This window comes from Bombina bombina, chromosome 1, assembly GCF_027579735.1.
Source record: "Bombina bombina isolate aBomBom1 chromosome 1, aBomBom1.pri, whole genome shotgun sequence".
In the NCBI taxonomy this organism is placed as follows: Eukaryota; Metazoa; Chordata; class Amphibia; order Anura; family Bombinatoridae; genus Bombina; species Bombina bombina.
In genome coordinates, this window is record NC_069499.1 from 277,296,812 (window position 1) to 277,324,338 (window position 27,527).

At 43.2% G+C, this 27,527-nt stretch overlaps 1 protein-coding gene across 3 annotated transcripts in view; it reads right to left on the bottom strand.

The window, feature by feature from the left end:
* SLC35F5 (solute carrier family 35 member F5) overlaps positions 1-27,527 on the bottom strand; it is a 286,304-nt gene that overhangs the window by 150,829 nt on the left and 107,948 nt on the right. For all 3 annotated transcript variants that reach the window (XM_053698004.1, XM_053698002.1, XM_053698003.1), the window contains one exon: positions 5,183-5,270. In XM_053698004.1, the coding sequence (XP_053553979.1) occupies positions 5,183-5,270 (88 nt within the window). The remainder of the gene's footprint in view (positions 1-5,182; positions 5,271-27,527) is intronic.

The following is a 27,527-nucleotide window of genomic DNA, read 5'->3' on the forward strand; positions in this document are numbered from 1 at the left end:
AACAATATTTTAATTTCTTAAGATTGATTTTAAGACGATAATGCTGCTGAATTAAAAAATATCTACAAATACAAAAGTTTAAAAGGATTTTCTGTTGATAAAAGGTCTTAATGAAGCACAAGGTTTTTTCATTTATTTAAAAACACAAAAAATGGGTTTTCGTATACAGCTGAATGCTATTGAATTTGTATACTATGGAAAAAATGTACATCACATTGGACTGTAGATAACAATAACAATATTTCAATGTACATTTGATATGAAAATTGTAAACACTTCTGTAGAGAGTAATGTAAAAAAAAATGTTTTACCATTCAAATACACAAAAAAAAAGTATATATATATATATATATATATATATATATATATATATATATATATATATATATATATATATATATATGTTAAACTAATGCATCAAGTATTGAAGTTCATAAATAGATATCAGTAACAACAAATTTTGTCTGTAGTGACCCATCTCTCTATGAGGCAGTAAAATAAATATACACTTTTTATCCTAGACTACAGGAAGCACAAAAAAGAAATGTATGCTTACCTGATGAATTTCTTTCTTTCCAGATATGGAGAGTCCATGACGTCATTCAATTACTAGTGGGAATATCTCTCCTATCCAGCAGGAGGCAGCAAAGAGCACCACAGCAAAGCTATTGAGTGTCACGCCTCTACCCATAATCCCCAGTCATTCGACCGAAGGGAAATGGAAAAGGAATAACACAAAGGTGTAGAGGTGCCTGAGGTTTAGTACAAAATAACTGACTTAAAGGGACAGTCAACACCAGAATTTTTGTTGTTTAAAAAGATAAATAATCCCTTTATTACCCATTTCCCAGTTTTGCAAAACCAACACTGTTATATTAATACACTTTTTACTTCTGTGACTAACTTGTATCTAAGCATCTTCTAACCGCCCCTAATCACATGACTTTTAGTTATTTTGCATATAGTTGCATTTTAGCCAATTAGTGCAGTGTCTGCCACTAGCCACGAGCATGATCACAATGCTATCTATATGGCCTACATGAGCTTGCTCTCCCCTGCTGTGAAAAGTAAATAAAATAGAGGCGGCCTTCAAGGGCTTAGAAATTATCATATGTGCCTTCCTAGGCTTGCTTTCAGCTAGAATACCAAGAGAACAAAGCAAAATTGTTGATAAAAGTAAATTGGAAAGTTGTTTAAAATGACATGCCCTATTTGAAAAATGAAAGTTTTTTTTGGACTTGACTGTCGCTTTAATAAAAGGGTGGGGTCGTGGATTCTCCATATCCGGAAAGAAAGAAATTCATCAGGTAGGCATAAAAAAATTTTTTTTCCTAAGATATGGAGAGTCCACAACGTCATTCAATTACTAGTGGGAACCAATACCCAAGCTAGAGGACACAGAATAAACAGGGAGGGAGAACAAGACAGACAGACCTAAACAGAAGGCACCACCGCTTGAAGAATCTTTATCCCAAAAGAGGACTCAGCCGAGGCAAAAGAATCAAATTTGGAAAATTTGGAAAAAGTCTAAATTTGGAAAAAGTCTGCAGAGAGGATCAAGTTGCAGCCTTGCAAATCTGTTCCACAGAAGCTTCATTTTTGAAAGCCCATGAAGAGGAGAGAGCCCTCGCGGAATGAGCTGTAATTCTCTCAGGAGGCTACTGTCCAGCAGTCTAATAAGCAAAACTAATTATACTTCTCAACCAGAGAAAAAGAAAAGTAGCAGTAGCCTTTTGACCCTTAAGCTTTCCTGAGAAACAAACAGGGCAGAAAACTGGCGAAAATACTTAGTCGTCTGTAGGCAGAATTTTAGAGCATGCACAACATGTGCAACAGACATTCTTTATGAGAAGAAGGATTGGGACAGAGAGAAGGAACAACAATTTCCTGATCAATATTTCTATCCGAAAACACTTTAGGAAGAAACCCAAATTTAGTACGAAGAACCGCCTTATCCACATGAAAGATAAGGTAAGGTAAATCATACTGCAAAGCCGAGAGTTCCAAAACTCTCCGAGCAGAAGATAGCAATAAGAAACAAAACCTTTAAAGATAGCAACTTAATATCTATAGAATGCATTGCCTCAAACGGAGCCTGCTGCAAAACTTTAAGAACAAGATTAAGGATCCAAGGAGGAGCAACAGCAAGAGACTTCAGACTTATGAGGGAGGGCAACCTGCGTAGCAGTAGGTGGAACAGAAACCTTACTATCTGAATGTCTAATTTTCCTCTTGCGTTTTCCTAGCATAGGAAAAGTAGATAATGCCGCAGATACTGCAGAAGATACCCGTGCAGCAAAGTCTGCAGGCAAATAAACTTCTCCAGGAGGCTGAGAGGAAATGCAGGACACTGTATGTGACGCCATAGAGGCTTGGGATGTTTGAGAAGAAAGCTGTGGCATTGCCTGAACAGCATCATCCTGAGAGGCATTGGGCTCAGCAGGCAACAATTTATCTTCAAGCTAAACATGCAGCACAGAATTGCATAGACAAAACAATTTGTAGCTCTAGGCATAACAAGCATTTGTCAAAAGACACAGTCTTCCATGTCTATAATACTAAGGCTGAGGTGCCTTACCGTAACATTTATATACAATTTGGCTGTCAGAAGTCTCTAAAACGATGGTATAGTAGATCGACACTCAAGAGACTGAAATGCAATGATGCCGCTCTGGCCGTGAATATCCGACAGCAGAGAGAAGTCACATGACCGGCAGAGAGAGAAAACTATGCAGCAAGTAAAAGGCGCATGTTTCCCTTTGCCTACAACACCAGAGCTAAATTTACACAAACGCTCAAGCAGGCTGTCAGTTAGCCTGTTCTAACTAAGCAAGCAAAGAAAACCAACTGCCAAATTTTATGTTTATACATAAATCCCTGTATAAAACATAAGCCACACACACATACTAATAAAGTAATTACAACTTCCTAACTGCTTAAAAGCCACCACTACTCTACTGAAGAGATTGACGTAGACTCAGCTAAACCCAAATCCTTGCTTGCAGGGAAAAGTACCCGAAAAAGGAATTAATTTCTTCAGGCACCAAACTTCACCTCCTCAATTGACAGAGGCAAAGATAATGACTGGGGATTATGGGTAGGGGAGTGACACTTAACAGCTTTGCTGTGGGGCTCTTTGCCTCCTCCTGCTGGCCAGGAGTGATATACCCTCTAGTAATTGAATGACCTTGTGGACTCTCTATATCTTAGAAAAGAAATCCACCATTAGAAAAGGCAATAAATTGTCACATGACTGTGTTTTTTGCTTTTCAAAATGTATGTAGATGAATACAGATAAAATACTTAAAAATGTGCGAATAATTTGTTTTATGAAAAATTATAGATAATTGACTTGACTCTATTCCTTGTTAAGTTACAAATATCGAAGTATAGCTCCTTGGTTAGAGCTCTGTTTTTTAACATTGGGATTAAAGAATTTGTAAAATTAGGGAGTGTTAGGTAACTGTGAGATAAGAGGCAGATGGAGCTTGGCAAATACGATGAATGTTTATAGTACTCTGCTATTTTTTAGTGCTGTTGTAAAAAAAAAAATGCTCTTATGACATGATTGATTTAAAAAATGAGTTGAGAGTTTGATATTTTCTTTAACAAGTCCCAGGATCTATTTCATTGTAATTTAAACAAGATTAAACAAAAATTAAGCAGATGGAAATTCAGTTTCACTTTAGCACAGTTAAAATTCACAACAGAACAGTTGTTTATGTTTAAAAGGGAGACTTTATTTTTTAGTAAAAGACAGATAATGCCTTTAATATTCATTTTCCAGCTTTGCATGAACAACATTGTTTTATTTATATACAGTACTTTATAACCTCTTTAATAATATTCTCTAAGTTTTCATGTTTCTAAGCTCCACAGCAGGCTTCCCCTTATTTCAGTGCTTTATAAATATTGCACAACAGCTAGACAGTGCTAGTTCATGCGTGTCATATAAATACCATTGTGCTCACTCCAGTGGAGAGTGATAATGGTTATGCAAGAACCAGCACTTATAAGCTAAAATACAAACATTTTAAAAGCACTGAGATAGAAGGCAGTCTGCAGTAGCTTAGATACAGGTAATCATAGATGTAAAAAATTATATTAATATGACAGTGTTGGTTATACAAAACTGGGGAATGTGTAATAAAGGGATTATTTATCTTTTTGAAAAATAACAATTTTAAAGTAGACTGCCCCTTTAAATCTAATCCTTTACATTGTTATTCAGCCTAAAATAACCTTTACAAGGGAAGTTAAAGGGAAGAGAAATGTTTGCTCTATGTACTTTTACTGGAGGAAGGCGACGTCACTGTGAGAGGAAAGAGCCATTTACGAGAAGCAACACAGCAAGACACAACATTACAAATAAAGATGTTAGAACTAGCTTAAGAGTGTGTACTAGACATTGTAAGTTAAGTCTGAAGTGTATGTTACCAGCGTAAACCCTGACTGCTGTCAAAACCTCTGTTTTTAATGGGGTGTTTTTTTTACTATATATGTAACAGAATATTTAAGAAGAGATCCGGTCATCCAGAAGGATTTATATTAAAAATGACATTTAAAGGGACACTCAAGCTTTATTAAATTTTCATTATTCAGATAGAGCATGCAATTTTAAACAACTTTCCAATTTACTTCCATTAAAAAAAATGTGCACAGTCTTTTATCTTTCCACTTTTTTTGAGTCACCAGCTCCTACTGAGCATGTGCAAGAACGCAGACTATACGTATATGCATTTGTGATTGGCTGATTGCTATCACATGGTACAGGGGGAGTGGAAATATACATAACTTTAAAATGTGTTAGAAAAGAATCTACTACTCATTTGAAATTCAGACTAAATGCTATTGTATTGTCTTGCTATCTTGCATTTGTTGATTATGCAAATCTGCTGTGTTTACTGGTCCTTTAACTCAAAGCTATAGTGACTCTGTGATGACACTTTATTTTCACTTTTTGTATTAGAGGATACATTGTTACTCTTCTGAAGTTTTGGAATAAAAGGTCAAGTTGTCGTGTTTTGAACACACTGTAATTTGGTGATTGTACTCTTTGTTTTAGTCACATTTTTTATGATGATCATGAGCTTTTGCAAAAAAATGTAATTTTTAAAAAGAAATTAAAAAAAAGAAAGGAATTAAACCTGATTTATATTTTATATGGAACAAATGCTGGTACCTTAAAATGACAGCTAGCAGCTTGGACAGCGTGAAGCGATCACCACTGCTACTTGGAAACACAGAGGCCAGGATCAAAGTAAAGAGTCCTAGATGGGAGGAAAAAAAAGACATGAGAATATGACCTCACTACCCACTTTAAATGTTTCTCATCTTGTAAATTTGCAGAAAAAAGGTAGCACAGTATTAGTTAGTGTTAGCAAATATATATATATATATTTTTAAAGATATAAAATAACAAAAGGGGTGTACAAGTTATACCTTTAAATTGATAAATAATAAAGAATACAATTGCTTGTTTCCTAACACACTGCTGCCCATGGTACAGAAATTCAGAGTTGGTTACTCTGTTCTTTCTTTTTCTACAGGTCTTTGTAAGGAGTATGTGTCCTTTCACAACTTGTGAGCTGTCTTCCTGCTGGACAGCTAGAGTGCAGGTAAGTACCTTTGTCTTCTAGATCTTGGAAACTTGCACTTCAGAAGAATATTTAATATGCAGTAGATGGGGACATTTTTAAAATCCTTTATACATGATTCTCTTTGGCAGTGGGCAGGCACATTATCTATGTTGAGACTAGGGGTTAATCTTCCCTTTATTGGGACGTTTTCCTCTGTGGGATAATTTTGTTAAAATACTTTATTAGTATATGTGTGTGTGGCTTATGTTTTATACAGGGATTTATGTATAAACATAAAATTTGGCAGTTGGTTCTCTTTGCTTGCTTAGTTAGAACAGGCTAACTGACAGCCTGCTTGAGCGTTTGTGTAAATTTAGCTCTGGTGTTGTAGGCAAAGGGAAACATGCGCCTTTTACTTGCTGCATAGTTTTCTCTCTCTGCCGGTCATGTGACTTCTCTCTGCGGTCGGATATTCACGGCCAGAGAGCCATCATTGCATTTCAGTCTCTTGAGTGTCGATCTACTATACCATCGTTTTAGAGACTTCTGACAGCCAAATTGTATATAAATGTTACGGTAAGGCACCTCAGCCTTAGTATTATAGACATGGAAGACTGTGTCTTTTGACAAATGCTTGTTATGCCTAGAGCCACAAATTGTTTTGTCTATGCAATTCTGTGCTGCATGCTTAGCTTGAAGATAAATTGTTGCCTGCTGAGCCCAATGCCTCTCAGGATGATGCTGTTCAGGCAATGCCACAAATTTCTTCTCAAACATCCCAAGCCTCTACGGCGTCACATAAAGTGTCCTGCATTTCCTCTCAGCCTCCTGGAGAAGTTTATTTGCCTGCAGACTTTGCTGCACGGGTATCTTCTGCAGTATCTGCGGCATTATCTACTTTTCCTATGCTGGGAAAACGCAAGAGGAAAATTAGACATTCAGATAGTAAGGTTTCTGTTCCACCTACTGCTACGCAGGTTGCCCTCCCTCATAAGTCTGAAGCGGTTACGTCAATAGCCTCTGATGGGGAAATCTCAGATTCGGACAGTATTATTCCTTCATCTGATACTGAAGAAGTAAACTTCAGATTTAAGCTTGAACACCTTCGTATACTGTTAAAGGAGGTATTGGCTACTTTGGACGACTCCGATATGTCTGTTGTTGTCAACCCTAAGAAGTCTAGTAAACTTAATAAATACTATGATGTTCCTTCCTCTGTGGAAGTTTTTCATGTCCCAGACCGTGTGACGGAGATTATTTTACAGGAATGGGAGTAGCCAGGGATTTATTTCTCCCCGTCTCTCGTATTTAAAAAATATGTTTCCTGTTGCTGACTCCATTAAAGATTCTTGGCGCATGGTGCCTAAAGTAGAAGGGGCTATTTCTACTCTGGCTAAGAGAACTACAATCCCTATAGAGGATAGCTGCTCCTTTTAAGGATCCCATGGACTAAAAGCTGGAAGCTTATTTGAAGAAGATGTATGTTCATCAAGGTCTTCAATGGCAACCTGCAGTTTGTATTGCCACTGTAGCAAGTGCTCCTTCTTATTGGTGCAATGCCTTGTCTGAATCAATTTTAGCAGAGACTCCGTTGGAGGAGATCTCAAACTAGCCAATTGCTTTATTTCTGATGCTAACATGCAAGTTATTAGACTGGGAGCCAAGATATCTGGCATCACTGTCCTAGCCCGCAGGGCATTGTGGCTAAAATCTTGGTCAACTCTCTCTCCCCCCTCTCTTTCATGCTCTCCCCCCTCTCTTTTGCTCTCTCTCTCCCCCTTCTCTTTTGCTCTCTCTCTACCCCTTCTCTTTCGCTCTCTCTTCCCCCTTCTCTTTTGCTCTCTCTCTCCCCCTTCTCTTTCGCTCTCTCTCTCCCCCTTCTCTTTCGCTCTCTCTCTCCCACTTCTCTTTCGCTCTCTCTCTCCCCCTTCTCTTTCGCTCTCTCTCTCCCCCTCCTCTTTCGCTCTCTCTCTCCCCCTTCTCTTTAGCTATCTCTTCCCCTTCTCTTTTGCTCTCTCTTTCCCTTCTCTTTTGCTCTCTTTCCCCCTTCTCTTTTGCTCTCTTTCCCCCTTCTCTTTCGCTCTCTCTCCCCTTTTGCTCTCTCTCTCTCCCCTTCTCTTTCACTCTCTCTTCCCCTTCTCTTTTGCTATCTCTTTCCCTTCTCTTTTGCTCTCTCTTTCCCTTCTCTTTTGCTCTCTTTCCCCCTTCTCTCTTTTGCCCCCCCTTTTTTGCTCTCTCTCCCTCTCATTTGCTCTCTCCCCCACCTTCCCTTTTGCTCTCCCTCTTTTGCTCTCTCTTTTGCTCTCTCCCCCCTCTCTTTTGCTCTCTCCCCCCCTCTCTTTTGCTCTCTCCCCCCCTCACTTTTGCTCTCTCCCCCCCTCTCTTTTGCTCTCTCCCCCCCTCTCTTTTGCTCTCTCCCCCCCTCTCTTTTGCTCTCCCCCCCTCTCTTTTGCTCTCTCCCCCCCCCCTCTTTTGCTCTCTCCCCCTCTCTTTTGCTCTCTCCCCCCCTCTCTTTTGCTCTCTCCCCCCTCTCTTTTGCTCTCTCCCCCCTCTCTTTTGCTCTCTCCCTCCTCTCTTTTGCTCTCTCCACCCCTCTCTTTTTGCTCTCTCACCCCCCTCTCTTTTGCTCTCTCCACCCCTATCTTTTGCTCTCTCCCCCCTCTCTTTTGCTCTCTCCCCCCTTCTCTTTTGCTCTCTCTCCCCCCTTCTCTTTTGCTATCTCTCCCCCCTCTCTTTTGCTCTCTCCCCCCTCTCTTTTGCTCTCTCCCCCCTCTCTTTTGCTCTCTCCCCCCTCTCTTTTGCTCTCACCCCCCCCTCTCTTTTGCTCTCTCCACCCCTATCTTTTGCTCTCTCCCCCCTTCTCTTTTGCTCTCTCCCCCCCTCTCTTTTGCTCACTCCCCCCTCTCTTTTGCTCTCTCCCCCCCTCTCTTTTCCTCTCTTCCCCCCCCTCTCTTTTCCTCTCTTCCCCCCCTCTCTTTTGCTCTCTTCCCCCCCTCTCTTTTGCTCTCTCCCCCCCTCTCTTTTGCTCACTCCCCCCTCTCTTTTGCTCTCTCCCCCCTCTCTTTTGCTCTCTCCCCCCTCTCTTTTCCTCTCTTCCCCCCTCTCTTTTGCTCTCTCCCCCCTCTCTTTTCCTCTCTTCCCCCCCTCTCTTTTGCTCTCTCCCCCCTCTCTTTTCCTCTCTTCCCCCCTCTCTTTTGCTCTCTCCCCCCTCTCTTTTGCTCTCTCCCCCCTCTCTTTTGCTCTCTCTCCCCTCTCTTTTGCTCTCTCCCCCTCCTCTTTTGCTCTCTCCCATCCCCCCTCTTTTGCTCTCTCCTCTCTTTTGCGCTCTCTCATGGCCACGCCCACACCCGCCCAGTCACGCCCACCGTCCCCTCCGACCATGCCCCCATCACGGCCCTCCCACTTGGCCATGTCCTCTTGCCATGGCGGCCACGCCCCACACCACGGTGACGCCCGACCACGCCCCCATCACGGAGCTCCCGTCTGGCCTCTCTGCAGCTGCTGTCTGATCCTAGGCCAGGTATGTTTGTCTCTACTGCGCATGACAGCTTTAGACAAACATACCTGCCATTTTATATTATAGGAGATATATATATAACGTAGACACAGTGGTCGGCCAAGAAGACTTAGTGCAGCAGATGAGACACATCATGCTTACTTCCCTTCACAATAAGATGTCCAGCAGTGCTACTAGCTCAGATAGGTGGCAACCAGAGGGACCCTGTTTTGCTATCTCCCCCCCTCACTTTTGCTCTCTCCCCCCCTCTCTTTTGCTCTCTCCCCCCTCTCTTTTGCTCTCTCCCCCCCCTCTCTTTTGCTCTCCCCCCCTCTCTTTTGCTCTCTCCCCCCCTCTCTTTTGCTCTCCCCCCCTCTCTTTTGCTCTCCCCCCTCTCTTTTGCTCTCTCCCCCCTCTCTTTTGCTCTCTCCCCCCTCTCTTTTGCTCTCTCCCCCCTCTCTTTTGCTCTCTCCCTCCTCTCTTTTGCTCTCTCCACCCCTCTCTTTTTGCTCTCTCCCCCCCTCTCTTTTGCTCTCACCCCCCCTCTCTTTTGCTCTCACCCCCCCCTCTCTTTTGCTCTCACCCCCCTCTCTTTTGCTCTCTCCCCCCTTCTCTTTTGCTCTCTCTCCCCCCTTCTCTTTTGCTCTCTCTCCCCCCTCTCTTTTGCTCTCTCCCCCCTCTCTTTTGCTCTCTCCCCCCTTCTCTTTTGCTCTCTCTCCCCCCTCTCTTTTTGCTCTCTCCCCCCCTCTCTTTTGCTCTCACCCCCCCCTCTCTTTTGCTCTCTCCACCCCTATCTTTTGCTCTCTCCCCCCTTCTCTTTTGCTCTCTCCCCCTTCTCTTTTGCTCTCCCCCCCCCCCCTCTCTTTTGCTCACTCCCCCCTCTCTTTTGCTCTCTCCCCCCCTCTCTTTTGCTTTCTCCCCCCTCTCTTTTCCTCTCTTCCCCCCCTCTCTTTTGCTCTCTCCCCCCTTCTCTTTTGCTCTCTCCCCCACTCTCTTTTGCTCACTCCCCCCTCTCTTTTGCTCACTCCCCCCTCTCTTTTGCTCACTCCCCCCTCTCTTTTCCTCTCTTCCCCCCTCTCTTTTGCTCTCTCCCCCCTCTCTTTTGCTCACTCCCCCCTCTCTTTTGCTCTCTCCCCCCCCTCTCTTTTGCTCACTCCCCCCTCTCTTTTGCTCTCTCCCCCCCTCTCTTTTGCTCTCTCCCCCCTCTCTTTTTCTCTCTTCCCCCTCTCTTTTCCTCTCTTCCCCCCTCTCTTTTGCTCTCTCCCCCCTCTCTTTTTCTCTCTCCCCCCCTCTCTTTTGCTCTCTCCCCCCCTCTCTTTTGCTCTCTCCCCCCTCTCTTTTGCTCTCTCTCCCCTCTCTTTTGCTCTCTACCCCTCCTCTTTTGCTCTCTCCCATCCCCCCTCTTTTGCTCTCTCCTCTATTTTGCGCTCTCTCATGGCCACGCCCACACCCGCCCAGTCACGCCCACCGTCCCCTCCGACCATGCCCCCATCATGGCCCTCCCACTTGGCCATGTCCTCTTGCCATGGCGGCCACGCCCCACACCACGGTGACGCCCGACCACGCCCCCATCACGGAGCTCCCGTCTGGCCTCTCTGCAGCTGCTGTCTGATCCTAGGCCAGGTATGTTTGTCTCTACTGCGCATGACAGCTTCAAACAAACATACCTGCCATTTTATATTATAGGAGATATATATATATATATATATATATATAACGTAGACACAGTGGTCGGCCAAGAAGACTTAGTGCAGCAGATGAGACACATCATGCTTACTTCCCTTCACAATAAGATGTCCAGCAGTGCTACTAGCTCAGATAGGTGGCAACCAGAGGGACCCTGTTAAACCCATTTAATATTTGGTGAAGTCTTATCAGAAGTTGTCTTCAAGGAAGACATGCATACCTCTGGGGTGCAGAAAAATAGCAACAGGTGCACTGGACTGTTGTGTCAAAATTTGAACTATCAGGCTGTAGCAGAAGGCAGTTTGTTTGCCGAAGGGCTGAAGAGCGGTACAAGATTAAGTGTCTGTAAGCAAAAGTGATGCATGGTGGAGGATGCTTGCAAGTTTGGGACTGCATTTCATTAAATGAAGTTGTGTATTTGGTCAGAATTAATGGCCTCCTTAAAGCTGAGAGGTACAGGCAGATACTTCATGCAATACCATCAGGGAGGCATCTGATTGCTCCCAAATTTATTATGTAGTATGATGACAACTCCAAACATATGGACAAAGTCATTAATAGTTATCATGAGTGTAAAAAAGGACAAGGAGTCCTGGAATTGATGGTATGGCCCCTACAGAGCCCTCATCATCGAGTCTGGGATTACATGAAGAGACAGAAGCAACTGAGGCTGCCTAAATCTACAGAAGAACTGTGATTAGTTCTCCAAGATGTTTAAAACAACCTACCTGCCGAGTTCCTTAAAAAACTGCATGCAAGTGTACCTAGAAGAATTGATGCGGTTTTTAAGGCAAAGGGTGGTCAAAACCAAATATTGATTTAATTTTGATTTTTCTTCTGTTCACTCATAAAACTGGATTAACCCCTAAATTAAACATTGCAATTCTCAATGCTTCTTGGGATACTCAAGATCACACCAAGATCTGGGAATGTGGATTTAAATGGCACTGCAGTGGCCTTGGAGTTGTCTGGGGCAAATATGTACAACCAAAGTTTGTAGGTGGATAGAACAGAACAAGAACATACAAATCACACTCACAAAAAATGCAAGTAAGGCCTCATAGATAATATACACTACTGGGGATCTCAATGACCCCAGAAGAACCACTGCTATGATAAATAGGCACGTGGGGGGGATGTTATAATTAGATATACATTGCTGGAGTCTCCTGTATATGTATGACATGTAAGGTACAATTACCACTCCTTCCCACAAAATACATGTGATTCAATTACACAGTAAGTTGGAAAACCAAGTGCCTTCTAAATATTAGCACATTTCTCAAATACAAAACGCACAACCTTTAAATTAACAAATTGGTAGGGAAGTTAAAACCTCACCTACATATTAACTCTCATTCTGCTATTTCCTCTGAGAGGAAAATCTAAACAAATCATTTACAAAGAAGCTATAAGAATGCCTTATTGTACCGGTCCTCTGATTAAATGAAAACTTTAGGACTAGATGGAGTGTTCTGCATAACAAGGCTATATATTAGTTAAACAATTTTCAGTGTTAGCATTTGTTATTAAGACATTGCCTAGTGATGTATCAACCAATGATTTATGTCATAGTTTTATTCTGATTAGCTAAAATTAACCCAGATGTGAGAATGTGCTACAATCAGTATAAATCACTTTGTAATTGGAAAAACAAAACAAGAATTATAAACACCAGCCACTCTTTTATCACACCCATAATGATACCATCACCTAAGTATAAGAGGGTAGTGTGTCACCTGATTTAAAAAAATGGAAATTTGTCTCTGTCCTATGAAGAATTTCATACCACGGTAAAATCAGGGGTGAGATAGGACTCTGTAGCACCCTCTCCCCCACCATTAAAAATCAGTTTGTTTCTAGAGGGGCTGGTGATCACCATTTTTTAATAGGGGAGTTTCCTGTTTCAAATGAGGGCTCACCTATTCATCTAGCCCAAACAGGAAATGATAGGGGTTAAACAGTATTGAAAATGCTGCTGCAGGTAATCGCCACTTTTACAGTTATCATCTGTCACTTACAAGGGCAAAAGAAAGATACAGACTCCCACTCTTTTAAATGAGGGGTCATTTGTCCCTGTAAGTGGCTGAGGGCCTCCCTACCACAGCCCCTTTTACTCCCTGCTTGCCCTTTGTTAAGTCACCACCTGCACCTGCTTGCCAGGAAGAGGCAGCGATGGGTAAAGAAACTGCAGTCGCCTTCCATGGCTTCAGAGCTGAGGCTACCCAGGATCTGGAACAGAAGGGGCACCCTCCAAAATGACGAAATGCGGTTGTCATTTGCACTGCAGAATAGATATCTAAGCGACTAAAGAACTAATTTGTGTGCGTGTCCTGTGTGAGTTTTAAAATTACTGAAAACCGTTAAATATATTTGATACCAATTAGGCACATTTCCATTTATTTAATTTTATTTTTTTTAACCTAATAATATTTACATGTCCTAGTTGGGCTACAGCAAACACAAATGTATGGTTGTAGGGGTACTTGCTACAAAAAGGTTGAGAAACACTGATGTATTTAACAAGCAAACAGAGAAAAGATAACCTCTCTTACTAATATTTTATCAGTTTCAGGATAGTACTGGAGAACCCTAACTACAATTTTATTTCTAAGAGTTTACTCATCATTCTGTGGATTATAACAGAATGAAGGAACAACAATTTAATTTAAACATTCACAAATGAACTAAACAGTCTGGCTGTAGGCAACGGCAACAAAAACCAATAGATTTAAAAACAATACACATATGGTTCATAAGGATGATGCAACAAAACTTGGAGATCTATGGAAGAGCAATCATCCAATGAAAAATTAGCAAAAATGCAGACATCTGCACATTCAAAGCATCATCTGACAAACTTATCTACATCATATTGAAGAAGCTCCAAAATCTAAAGGATCAGTAATAATATCAAGCAGGATAGACAGTTTCAAAGGTAAAAACTGCCTTTAAAAAGGGACATGAAACCCAAAATGTTTCTTTTGTGATTCAGTAGAGCATTCAATTTTAAAACAACTTTCCAATTTTCTTCTATTATTTAATTTCCTTCATTCTTTTAGCATCCTTTATTGAAGAAACAGAATGCACATGTGTGAGCCAATAACACGAGGCATAAATGTGCAGCAACCAATCAGCAGCTCCTGAACCTACCTAGGTATGTTTTTCAACAAACGATATCATTAGAACACCACAAATAGAAGTATATTAGAAAGCTGTTTACAACTGCATGCTCTCTCAAAATCATGAAAGAAAAAAAAATTGTGGTTTGTAAAGCAATCCCAGAGTGGCCTCAAAATGAGACTTCTTGAAGAATCTTGCCAGACCAGAGAGCTTTAGAGAATCGAGAGTCTCCTATATTCTGACAATTCTAATACACAAAAATGGAAAAAACATAAATTATGTTTACCTGATAATTTCCTTTTCTTCTGATGGAAAGAGTTAACAGCTGCATTCATTACTTTTGGGAATTAAGAACCTGGCCACCAGGGCGAGGAAAAGACACCCCAGCCAAAGGCTTAAATACTGAGTCCTCCCACTCCCCTCATCCCCCAGTCATTCTGCCGAGGAACAAGGAACAGTAGAAAGAATATCAGGGTGAAAGGTGCCAGAAGAATAAAATAAGGACGCCCCACAGAAAAAGCACGGGTGGGGAGCTGTGGACTCTTTCCATCAGAAGAAAAGGAAATTATCAGGTAAGCATAATTTATGTTTTTCTTCTTAAATGTAAAGAGTCCACAGCTGCATTCATTACTTTTGGGGAAACAATACTCAAGCTATAAAAGGACACTGAATGCCAAGACGGTAGGGTACAATAGGCGGCCCATTCTAAGGGCACCAAGCCTGAAACCACTGCCCATAAAAAACCTGCTTCGTCTGAAGCCGATAAAACTTTGAAAGAAAAAGACCCAAGGACACTGACCCGCAGGTAGTCCAGAGCCTAGCTAGAGACTGACAATCGGACTCAACTGAGCCAGCAGGCCTCCAGGAGACACCACACTGTCTCCTAACAGTCAGTCCCTCACCACTCACCCCTCACCCCTCACCATAGAAGGGAACACCAGCCTAAATTCCCAAAGGGATAGAGCCAGGAAGAACCGAAAGAAAAAAAAACGAAAGGTCACAAAATCCATAAAAGGAAAAACCCCCAGAGCGAGCCCAGCTCACAAGGGCCCAAATGGGTCCCGAAAGACAAGGGGGGGGACTACGCCTAGACCAGGCGAAACCGGAGGTATAGGACTGGGCGTAGTAACAGAGGACCATTCTCGCAAACGTCGTGCAAGGGCATCAAAAGACAACAGAAGAAGGAGTCCTCACATTGTCCAAGCTAAGAATACTGAAGTATTCCGCTACAAAAAAACGTGTAACGAACCCAGACGAAAACCCTGAGTCAAGAACACGCCGCCATCATCAAGATGACACAGAGAATACTTGCAGAGAAGTAAAAGCGGCCAGCAAAAGAACAGATTGCAAAAGACAGCTCCCAGACAGAGGGCACACTTTAGGCAATCCAGGCCGCCAGACCTACCCACAGGTCTTCCAAAGAAAAGGGGGGAAGCACATAACCTCCAAGAGGCCCCCCAAGAGAGAGGTGATACCCAGAACCCGAGGTGAAGCAATCCTAGATCCACAGCCTGTGAGCCTATGGAACTAGCTACTATGCCCACCTAGATTCTGGAGAAGGCAACGTCTCTCAGAACCCAGACTATAGGGTGATGCTTTTGTGAGGAATATTAAAAACAGAATTTATGTTTACCTGATAAATTTCTTTCTCCAACGGTGTGTCCGGTCCACGGCGTCATCCTTACTTGTGGGATATTCTCTTCCCCAACAGGAAATGGCAAAGAGCCCAGCAAAGCTGGTCACATGATCCCTCCCAGGCTCCGCCTACCCCAGTCATTCGACCGACGTTAAGGAGGAATAATAGCATAGGAGAAACCATATGGTACCGTGGTGACTGTAGTTAAAGAAAATAAATTATCAGACCTGATTAAAAAACCAGGGCGGGCCGTGGGCCGGACACACCGTTGGAGAAAGAAATTTATCAGGTAAACATAAATTCTGTTTTCTCCAACATAGGTGTGTCCGGTCCACGGCGTCATCCTTACTTGTGGGAACCAATACCAAAGCTTTAGGACACGGATGAAGGGAGGGAGCAAATCAGGTCACCTAAATGGAAGGCACCACGGTTTGCAAAACCTTTCTCCCAAAAATAGCCTCAGAAGAAGCAAAAGTATCAAACTTGTAAAATTTGGTAAAAGTGTGCAGTGAAGACCAAGTCGCTGCCCTACATATCTGATCAACAGAAGCCTCGTTCTTGAAGGCCCATGTGGAAGCCACAGCCCTAGTGGAATGAGCCGTGATTCTTTCGGGAGGCTGCCGTCCGGCAGTCTCGTAAGCCAATCTGATGATGCTTTTAATCCAAAAAGAGAGAGAGGTAGAAGTTGCTTTTTGACCTCTCCTTTTACCTGAATAAACAACAAACAGGGAAGATGTTTGTCTAAAATCCTTTGTAGCATCTAAATAGAATTTTAGAGCGCGAACAACATCCAAATTGTGCAACAAGCGTTCCTTCTTTGAAACTGGTTTCGGACACAGAGAAGGTACGATAATCTCCTGGTTAATGTTTTTGTTAGAAACAACTTTTGGAAGAAAACCAGGTTTAGTACGTAAAACCACCTTATCTGCATGGAACACCAGATAAGGAGGAGAACACTGCAGAGCAGATAATTCTGAAACTCTTCTAGCAGAAGAAATTGCAACTAAAAACAAAACTTTCCAAGATAATAACTTAATATCAACGGAATGTAAGGGTTCAAACGGAACCCCCTGAAGAACTGAAAGAACTAAATTGAGACTCCAAGGAGGAGTCAAAGGTTTGTAAACAGGCTTGATTCTAACCAGAGCCTGAACAAAGGCTTGAACATCTGGCACAGCTGCCAGTTTTTTGTGAAGTAACACCGACAAGGCAGAAATCTGTCCCTTCAGGGAACTTGCCGATAATCCTTTTTCCAATCCTTCTTGAAGGAAGGATAGAATCCTAGGAATCTTAACCTTGTCCCAAGGGAATCCTTTAGATTCACACCAACAGATATATTTTTTCCAAATTTTGTGGTAAATCTTTCTAGTTACAGGCTTTCTGGCCTGAACAAGAGTATCGATAACAGAATCTGAGAAACCTCGCTTCGATAAAATCAAGCGTTCAATCTCCAAGCAGTCAGCTGGAGTGAAACCAGATTCGGATGTTCGAACGGACCCTGAACAAGAAGGTCTCGTCTCAAAGGTAGCTTCCAAGGTGGAGCCGATGACATATTCACCAGATCTGCATACCAAGTCCTGCGTGGCCACGCAGGAGCTATCAAGATCACCGACGCCCTCTCCTGATTGATCCTGGCTACCAGCCTGGGGATGAGAGGAAACGGCGGGAACACATAAGCTAGTTTGAAGGTCCAAGGTGCTACTAGTGCATCCACTAGAGCCGCCTTGGGATCCCTGGATCTGGACCCGTAGCAAGGAACTTTGAAGTTCTGACGAGAGGCCATCAGATCCATGTCTGGAATGCCCCAAAGTTGAGTGACTTGGGCAAAGATTTCCGGATGGAGTTCCCACTCCCCCGGATGCAATGTCTGACGACTCAGAAAATCCGCTTCCCAATTTTCCACTCCCGGGATGTGGATAGCAGACAGGAGGCAGGAGTGAGACTCCGCCCATAGAATAATCTTGGTCACTTCTTCCATCGCTAGGGAACTCCTTGTTCCCCCCTGATGGTTGATGTACGCAACAGTCGTCATGTTGTCTGATTGAAACCGTATGAACTTGGTCCTCGCTAGCTGAGGCCAAGCCTTGAGAGCATTGAATATCGCTCTCAGTTCCAGAATATTTATCGGTAGAAGAGATTCTTCCCGAGACCAAAGACCCTGAGCTTTCAGGGATCCCCAGACCGCGCCCCAGCCCATCAGACTGGCGTCGGTCGTGACAATGACCCACTCTGGTCTGTGGAATGTCATCCCTCGTGACAGGTTGTCCAGGGACAGCCACCAACGGAGTGAGTCTCTGGTCCTCTGATTTACTTGTATCTTTGGAGACAAGTCTGTATAGTCCCCATTCCACTGACTGAGCATGCACAGTTGTAATGGTCTTAGATGAATGCGCGCAAAAGGAACTATGTCCATTGCCGCTACCATCAACCCGATCACTTCCATGCACTGAGCTACGGAAGGAAGAGGAACGGAATGAAGTATTCGACAAGAGTCCAGAAGCTTTGTCTTTCTGGCCTCTGTTAGAAAAATCCTCATTTCTGAGGAGTCTATAATTGTTCCCAAGAAGGGAACCCTTGTTGACGGGGATAGAGAACTCTTTTCCACGTTCACTTTCCAGCCGTGCGATCTGAGAAAGGCCAGGACGATGTCCGTGTGAGCCTTTGCTCGAGGGAGGGACGACGCTTGAATCAGAATGTCGTCCAGGTAAGGTACTACTGCAATGCCCCTTGGTCTTAGCACAGCTAGAAGGGACCCTAGTACCTTTGTGAAAATCCTTGGAGCAGTGGCTAATCCGAAAGGAAGCGCCACGAACTGGTAATGTTTGTCCAGGAATGCAAACCTTAGGAACCGATGATGTTCCTTGTGGATAGGAATATGTAGATACGCATCCTTTAAATCCACCGTGGTCATGAATTGACCTTCCTGGATGGAAGGAAGGATAGTTCGAATGGTTTCCATCTTGAAAGATGGGACCTTGAGAAATTTGTTTAAGATCTTGAGATCTAGGATTGGTCTGAATGTTCCCTCTTTTTTGGGAACTATGAACAGATTGGAGTAGAACCCCATCCCTTGTTCTCTCAATGGAACAGGATGAATCACTCCCATTTTTAACAGGTCTTCTACACAATGTAAGAACGCCTGTCTTTTTATGTGGTCTGAAGACAACTGAGACCTGTGGAACCTTCCCCTTGGGGGAAGTCCCTTGAATTCCAGAAGATAACCCTGGGAGACTATTTCTAGCGCCCAAGGATCCAGAACATCTCTTGCCCAAGCCTGAACGAAGAGAGAGAGTCTGCCCCCCACCAGATCCGGTCCCGGATCGGGGGCCGATATTTCATGCTGTCTTGGTAGCAGTGGCAGGTTTCTTTGCCTGCTTTCCCTTGTTCCAGCCTTGCATTGGTCTCCAAGCTGGCTTGGCCTGAGAAGTATTACCCTCTTGCTTAGAGGACGTAGCACCTTGGGCTGGTCCGTTTTTACGAAAGGGACGAAAATTAGGTCTATTTTTTGCCTTGAAAGGCCGATCCTGAGGAAGGGCATGGCCCTTACCCCCAGTGATATCAGAGATAATCTCTTTCAAGTCAGGACCAAACAGCGTTTTCCCCTTGAAAGGAATGTTTAGTAGCTTGTTCTTGGAAGACGCATCAGCCGACCAAGATTTCAACCAAAGCGCTCTGCGCGCCACAATAGCAAACCCAGAATTCTTAGCCGCTAACTTAGCCAATTGCAAAGAGGCGTCTAGAGTGAAAGAATTAGCCAATTTGAGAGCATTGACTCTGTCCATAATCTCCTCATAAGGAGGAGAGTCACTATCGAGCACCTTAATCAGTTCATCAAACCAGAAATATGCGGCTGTAGTGACAGGGACAATGCATGAAATGGGTTGTAGAAGGTAACCCTGCTGAACAAACATCTTTTTAAGCAAACCTTCTAATTTTTTATCCATAGGATCTTTGAAAGCACAACTATCCTCTATGGGAATAGTGGTGCGTTTGTTTAAAGTAGAAACCGCTCCCTCGACCTTGGGGACTGACTGCCATAAGTCCTTTCTGGGGTCGACCATAGGAAACAATTTTTTAAATATGGGGGGAGGGACGAAAGGAATACCGGGCCTTTCCCATTCTTTATTAACAATGTCCGCCACCCGCTTGGGTATAGGAAAAGCTTCTGGGAGCCCCGGCACCTCTAGGAACTTGTCCATTTTACATAGTTTCTCTGGGATGACCAAATTTTCACAATCATCCAGAGTGGATAATACCTCCTTAAGCAAAATGCGGAGATGTTCCAATTTAAATTTAAAAGTAATCACATCAGATTCAGCCTGCTGAGAAATGTTCCCTAAATCAGTAATTTCTCCCTCAGACAAAACCTCCCTGGCTCCCTCAGATTGGGTTAGGGGCCCTTCAGAGATATTAATATCAGCGTCGTCATGCTCTTCAGTAACTAAAACAGAGCATCCACGCTTACGCTGACAAGGGTTCATTTTGGCTAAAATGTTTTTGACAGAATTATCCATTACAGCCGTTAATTGTTGCATAGTAAGGAGTATTGGCGCGCTAGATGTACTAGGGGCCTCCTGAGTGGGCAAGACTCGTGTAGACGAAGGAGGGAATGATGCAGTACCATGCTTACTCCCCTCACTTGAGGAATCATCTTGGGCATCATTGTCATTATCACATAAATCACATTTATTTAAATGAATAGGAATTCTGGCTTCCCCACATTCAGAACACAGTCTATCTGGTAGTTCAGACATGTTAAACAGGCATAAACTTGATAAGAAAGTACAAAAAACGTTTTGAAATAAAACCGTTACTGTCACTTTAAATTTTAAACTGAACACACTTTATTACTGCAATTGCGAAAAAACATGAAGGAATTGTTCAAAATTCACCAAACTTTCACCACAGTGTCTTAAAGCCTTGAAAATATTGCACACCAATTTTGGAAGCTTTAACCCTTAAAATAACGGAACCGGAGCCGTTTTAAGCTTTAACCCCTTTACAGTCCCTGGTATCTGCTTTGCTGAGACCCAACCAAACCCAAGGGGAATACGATACCAAATGATGCCTTCAGAAGTCTTTTATAAGTATCAGAGCTCCTCTCACATGCGACTGCATGCCATGCCTCTCAAAAACAAGTGCGCAACACCGGCGCGAAAATGAGACTCTGCCTATGCTTTGGGAAAGCCCCTAAAGAATAAGGTGTCTAAAACAGTGCCTGCCGATATTATTATATCAAAATACCCAGAATAAATGATTCCTCAAGGCTAAATAAGTGTTAATATCAATCGATTTAGCCCAAAAAATGTCTACAGTCTAAATAAGCCCTTGTGAAGCCCTTATTTACAATCGTAATAAACATGGCTTACCGGATCCCATAGGGAAAATGACAGCTTCCAGCATTACATCGTCTTGTTAGAATGTGTCATACCTCAAGCAGCAAAGGACTGCAAACTGTTCCCCCAACTGAAGTTAATGCTCTCAACAGTCCTGTGTGGAACAGCCATGGATTTTAGTTACGGTTGCTAAAATCATTTTCCTCATACAAACAGAATTCTTCATCTCTTTTCTGTTTCTGAGTAAATAGTACGTACCAGCACTATTTGAAAATAACAAACTCTTGATTGAATAATGAAAAACTACAGTTAAACACTAAAAAACTCTAAGCCATCTCCGTGGAGATGTTGCCTGTACAACGGCAAAGAGAATGACTGGGGTAGGCGGAGCCTGGGAGGGATCATGTGACCAGCTTTGCTGGGCTCTTTGCCATTTCCTGTTGGGGAAGAGAATATCCCACAAGTAAGGATGACGCCGTGGACCGGACACACCTATGTTGGAGAAATATAACTTTTATTCAATTTATTTAAAAACTGTACACACATAACACATAACATACAAATTTAAAAATTCTCAAAGTAAGTTCTGTTAAAGTTTAAATAGTGACCACTAATATTATATGAATGCCTAAATTATATTGTCTCGAAGTGTCACTAAAATTATAGCTACTTGCAATAATATCACTCCAATGCTAAATTGGTAGTCTTGGCTGAGCTGTTATATAGTTGTGTAAGTGCCCTATAGTAGTATGTTCACCTGTTAGTGCATACTGTGGGTCACAATGGAGATAACAGCTTAGTATGATCGTTTGATTCTATGTGAATACTAGTATATCTATATCAAACATTTACATGTTAGTAGCACACAAGTTAACAAGGAATCAATAATCCGGCAACATAAGAGGGGCTATAGAATCTGACATATATACTAAGCAACCACTTTGAAATAATTAAGCAGACCACGTTATCATCTAGATACGTCTGACAGTGTCATACCTATACTCTCACAGAATCAAGCGATTAGATATATTCGCCATCTCTATTGGGAGGCTATTCTAGTGGGATATACCAACTAAGCACAGATCCTAGTAAATATTTACCTAGAAATATAGTGGCCAACTAGAGTGCTGATAGTTACAGAACACAGCCAGTTATACAATCTTGGTGTGTGAGACTACACAAGGTCACTTTACCCACATCTATAGAAGCCCCTAATATCCGTATACCTATAATAACCACAAACATTTATATGATCCAACAGGTGTGAGATTGCACAACAACCTAGATACACTGGTGATCACAAAATTTCTAGAGGAGATATAACAGTCACCTCTATACAGTACCAACTTATAACATGATATATATGGTATCTTAACTATTCACAAAATTGAGTCTTTACTCATCCCTCTGATACTAGAACCAGTGAGTAATGTTGCTACATAATCTGTACCTATTAAACGATTAGCAGTACTTTACGAGCATTGCTCTCAGATTAACTGTATACTTACACAAATGAGACTACCATATTCTTGGTAACTGACGCTACTAACATGTAAATGTTTGATATAGATATACTAGTATTCACATAGAATCAAACGATCATACTAAGCTGTTATCTCCATTGTGACCCACAGTATGCACTAACAGGTGAACATACTACTATAGGGCACTTACACAACTATATAACAGCTCAGCCAAGACTACCAATTTAGCATAGGAGTGATATTATTGCAAGTAGCTATAATTTTAGTGACACTTCGAGACAATATAATTTAGGCATTCATATAATATTAGTGGTCACTATTTAAACTTTAACAGAACTTACTTTGAGAATTTTTAAATTTGTATGTTATGTGTTATGTGTGTACAGTTTTTAAATAAATTGAATAAAAGTTATATTTTAATATTCCTCACAAAAAGCATCACCCTATAGTCTGGGCTAGAGTGCTGGAGATGCATACTGTCCCGTGGTAGTGTCTATACTACCACACTTCGAGTTTGAATTTCAATTTATGCATAGCACCAACCCACCCACAATAAAAATATATATTTTTGTTATATATAGAAATGTACAAAATTCCAAATACACTTAGGATATAGATTATAGTGGGGAAAGCCTTAATAGTGCCATTGTTTAACCTGTTTCTTATAGTCTCTCAGAACCCACTCCCATCCAGGGCAGCCCCAGCAACGGCAGGTCTGAACAGGGGAACAGAATAACCCCAAAACCAGCCCAAATACCGGTGGTAGAATGGTCACAGCCAAGGCAACAGAGCACGGGTACAACCCAACTCCTCAGACAGGTGATAGGACCGTAGACCCAAAGGATTTAGAAAAGGTCCGACACAGAGCCAGCAAGAATCCATATGGAACGTAACACCCCAGAGAGAATATCCCTTTCTGCTAGGAAAACTCACAGTTCCCAACTCCTAAATCCAGGAGAAGCCCCAAGAAAGGACCACATCTCCATAAAAAGGAGAATAAGCTCACACCCAAGAAGGGGAAAAACTAAAACGCAGCACCTTCCAAAAGGCACAAAGCCACAGGCTAAAGGAGAGATCAACCCCCAACGCAGAAGCCCTGTTGGAAGGAGTTCCCAAAAAAACTAGCCTGCTAACACGCAATCATTGTGCAATAGTAGCAGTGGAGACACTGCAAGTTCATTCACCTGCAAAGCAGTGAATATAATGGACACTACAGCAGGCTGACCAAGGGAACCACCTAAGGTGCAAAACAAGCTCAAAGAGCAACGGTACTCAGAAAACCTGACCAAGACCAGGTCAAGGAATAAGGGTAAAAGGACATAGCCCAAATTCCCAGTATACAGGGGAACCCCCAATCAGCCCTGTAACCGAAAAATCTGGTAATAACCCACAACGGGATCCACAAGGGAAAATGCTGAGTAAGACTCAGCAACCGGAAGCCCCAGGGACCGGTCCAAGCCCCCAATTGTTTAAACAAACAATACCTGAAAACTTAACACCCCATCTGATATAACAACCCAGACCACAGGGGGTAATAATGAAATATCCAGATCAACCCGGATAACGAGAAAAACTTGCAAGTCCCGACCTAAGGAAGAAACTACCTCTTGCCGAAGTCCCACTATCCAAAGGAGCTAAGGCGGTAAAAGTAGCACAAGGACACTAGAGCCCCTAGACTCTCCAACAGCCTCAAGACAAAAAGGCAAGGGGATACCTCGAGTGTAAAACCACGCGAGCAAAGGCTGGTCTCCACATCACCTCCGTACAAGTGGATGATCACAGGGAGAAAGGGGCGCGCCTCAAGCAAGCCCAAGGAGACCACGCCCAGTGTTCCTAACAGGGAACAAACATCTCCCCGGCCCCTAAAAGAAGACCTAACATGGAGACCACAGAGAAAGACCGAAAAGGGAAGAGAAACACTAGTCAAAACACAATGTGCAAAAGTTGCAGCTGGATACATTTTGCAAACCATCCGCTGCAAGGCAGCTGAACTACCCTTCAAACTACTAGCTGCTGAGGACCCGTCCAAGAAGGACAATCCCAGAGCCTCAAAGGAAAAGGCCAAACCGCTCACTCGGCGGTAAGATGGCGCTAAGCCCTCCAACTCTCCCCCACATGGGGGAGAAACTCTCTGGTCCAACATTACCAGATGCAAGGAGAGAGTGACGCAGCGGAAACTCCACTGACCCAGTCATCCAAATTGAAGGCTATAAGGGCTGAGACAAACCCTCCTACCCCGTGGACCTACAGGTCCTCAAGGATGCTTAGTTCAATGTAGACATGAGCACTACACGCCTTGACTGGAAGCCGGGTCCTAACCGTCAAGCTGCATGAATCCTCCCGCAGAGGTGAAGAACAGAAAACAGAGAAACATAGGACTAACATGTCCCCAAAAAACACTTCCGCAGAAGTAACAGAGAGCATCGATCCAAGTTTAAGATTCCCGAAGGAAACCAATAAACAAAATAAAAGACATCCCAATCGGATAAAAGGAAAATAAAAGGCGCTATGGGGCGGAGCCTAGCCATGATCAGAGATGGCTGCTAACTAACAGAGCTCCGTGGTCCCTTGTGTGTAATTGCTTATAAACCTACTGAACCGGCAAGCATTTTGGCTGCTGGGGGCTACGATCTTGCTCCCCAGAGCCTAGAATACTACAGATCCTCTAATGGACACTTATTACAGCTGAACGCCACAACCATCTTTGCCCTGCAACTGAGAGCCATACGGATCGAGGACCGGGCCTAGAAACAAGGTGCCCACTTGAGCGGAGCACATCCGCACACTCACCAGAGGCAATCGAACGACCGCACGACCCGCCACGCTCCTCCTTGGGCTGACAGGGACATCCTTTGGGTATCTGCGGCGGTGTCGCGCCATTACTTTCAGCAGCGGTAACAAAGCCGCGACCACGTGGCACGCCGCGGACATTGCAGAAGCACGAAACGGAGCCCGAGTGCGGGCGGGGTCCTCCTTTACCCACAACCAACCCTTGTGATCTGTAAGAGGGAAATCAAGCCCCTCGATGTCGAGGAGATCAGACGACTCTGCACTGGAAATTACCGCGCCTTGAGGGTGAGTCCGGCCGCTGGCCCAAGCAATATTATCTTTGAACACAGGCCTCAGTGGTGCATCAGCCTAGCTCTAGGGGTCTGTTCACCTGACCTGGGAGGGTGACCACTACTGGGTAATATAACTTTAATATTGGAAGGTAGGCCTCCCTCTAACTGAACTGATAGACTTATTTTGGGCCCCAACAAAGCCCGGGCGAACACAGAAACGGTTAGGCCCTATAAGCCCCCTAACTGCATCCCCTTCGGCCTAGCGGACGCACAGACGTTCTATAATTATAACTCAGAGTGTAGTCACACTACTGCAGCCCACCTTCCATCCGATACACCTCAAAGCCTACGTCTGCAAATTTTCTATAAATCTAAGTCTCAAACTTGCAATGACCAGTAAAAGGAATCCTAAACCCTCTAAGACTTTGCAGCCTTCTGTTATGGAGAATTATCTTATACCTGCTGACCCTGCTCAGTCTAATACTAAATCAACACCTGACACAACAGGTCCCTCATCAGCTCTCCCTACACAGGAGCACAGTTCCACTTTGAACTCTCACAGATACCTTACAAAGGAGGACATCACTCATTTATCCTCTAAAGAGGACATTAGAAATGCCATGCTAGATTTCAAAAGCATGTTTGGGGAACTTAAAAGGGACATAGGAACACTGAATCACCGTGTCACACAAGTAGAAGAGAAACAGGAGTCAATTAACTCAGATGTGCAGCACCAAGCCAGCCTCCTACAAGCACAAGAGGGAACGGTTCATTCTTTAATGGACCGTATAGAAGACTTAGAAAATCGGAGCAGGAGGAGTAATCTACGCCTCCGGGGCATACCGGAGGTGATTGACCCCCCAGCAATACAACCTTACATTCAAGACTTCATCAGATATCTGAAAAATAACGCTGCAGCTCAGGAGGTACAAATTGAGCGGGCACATAGAGCCTTACGCCCTAAGCCACCAAGCAGGGCCCCCCCTAGGGACATAATTATTAAATTCTTATCTTTCCGGGACAAGGAAGAAGTGCTTAAATTAGCAAGGACAAAACATCCAATTACCTATAGAGGCACTGAGGTTCAGGTATTTTCAGATTTGTGTCCAACAATGCTGCAAAAACGGAGAGATATGAGACACATTACTTCAGCGCTGAAAGAGAAAAACATCACATACAGATGGGGATTCCCCACCTGTTTAATTGCTACAAAAAATAATATCTCTCATACCCTCAGGTGCCCTGAGGATCTCCCTGGCTTTAGTCAGGCCTTGGGTCTGGAACTTGAACTCCCACGTCATGAGGACCCACCCCGCAGGGCCCCTGCTGGCATTGACCAGGAGGCGGCTCAGCAACACCGTGGCTGATGCTGATGCAGTAAATTAAAGCTTTTCAGTTACTTTAGCATGTTGTAACAGCTTTCTCCCCTATTCAGGTTGCATCTGTTGGTATTGAATGACTCTGGACATTTACTGACCTTGTATCCAGGAAGAAACTCGTAACATACCTTCAGAGCCCACAGGTTTTATATTTTGCAAAATGTCTATAATGTTTATAATGACTGTTTGATGTATTTTAATTTTATCTGAATATTGCCTACACCACCTTATTTTGAATGTTGCACTTATCTAGTTGTCACTGTAGTGCTCCCAGCTGTCTACTCGCCTAGATTAATTAATGCACTCATGCTTTCTGCCACTATCTCTAATCCCACTGATAAAGATCAGCACCCACCCACTCAGGGAACAGTTGGCCTCATAGCGTATAATAGAGCAACCTCATATCACTTACTTTGCCTGAGCTTACTTTACATGAGGAGGTGGTGGACATGCGATCCCCCTGGCAAGGGCATAGATTATATTATACAAAGACCTGTTCCTTTTTAGATATCCAGGCTACATTGTTTTCACCGGGCTAAACCTGCACCATATGAACAGTCTCTTAAGTGCCCCCCACTTCTTTGCTTCCTTTATCACGTATAACTAGAATAGGTACGCTCTGCTAAAGGGGTCTTTACAACGCAAATATACCTGGCACCCATATATAATGATTACTAGGGCTGACAGAGGATACAGCTGGGGGTACGAATAGATGGCGATCTATAGGTCTAGCGCTTATAATATCC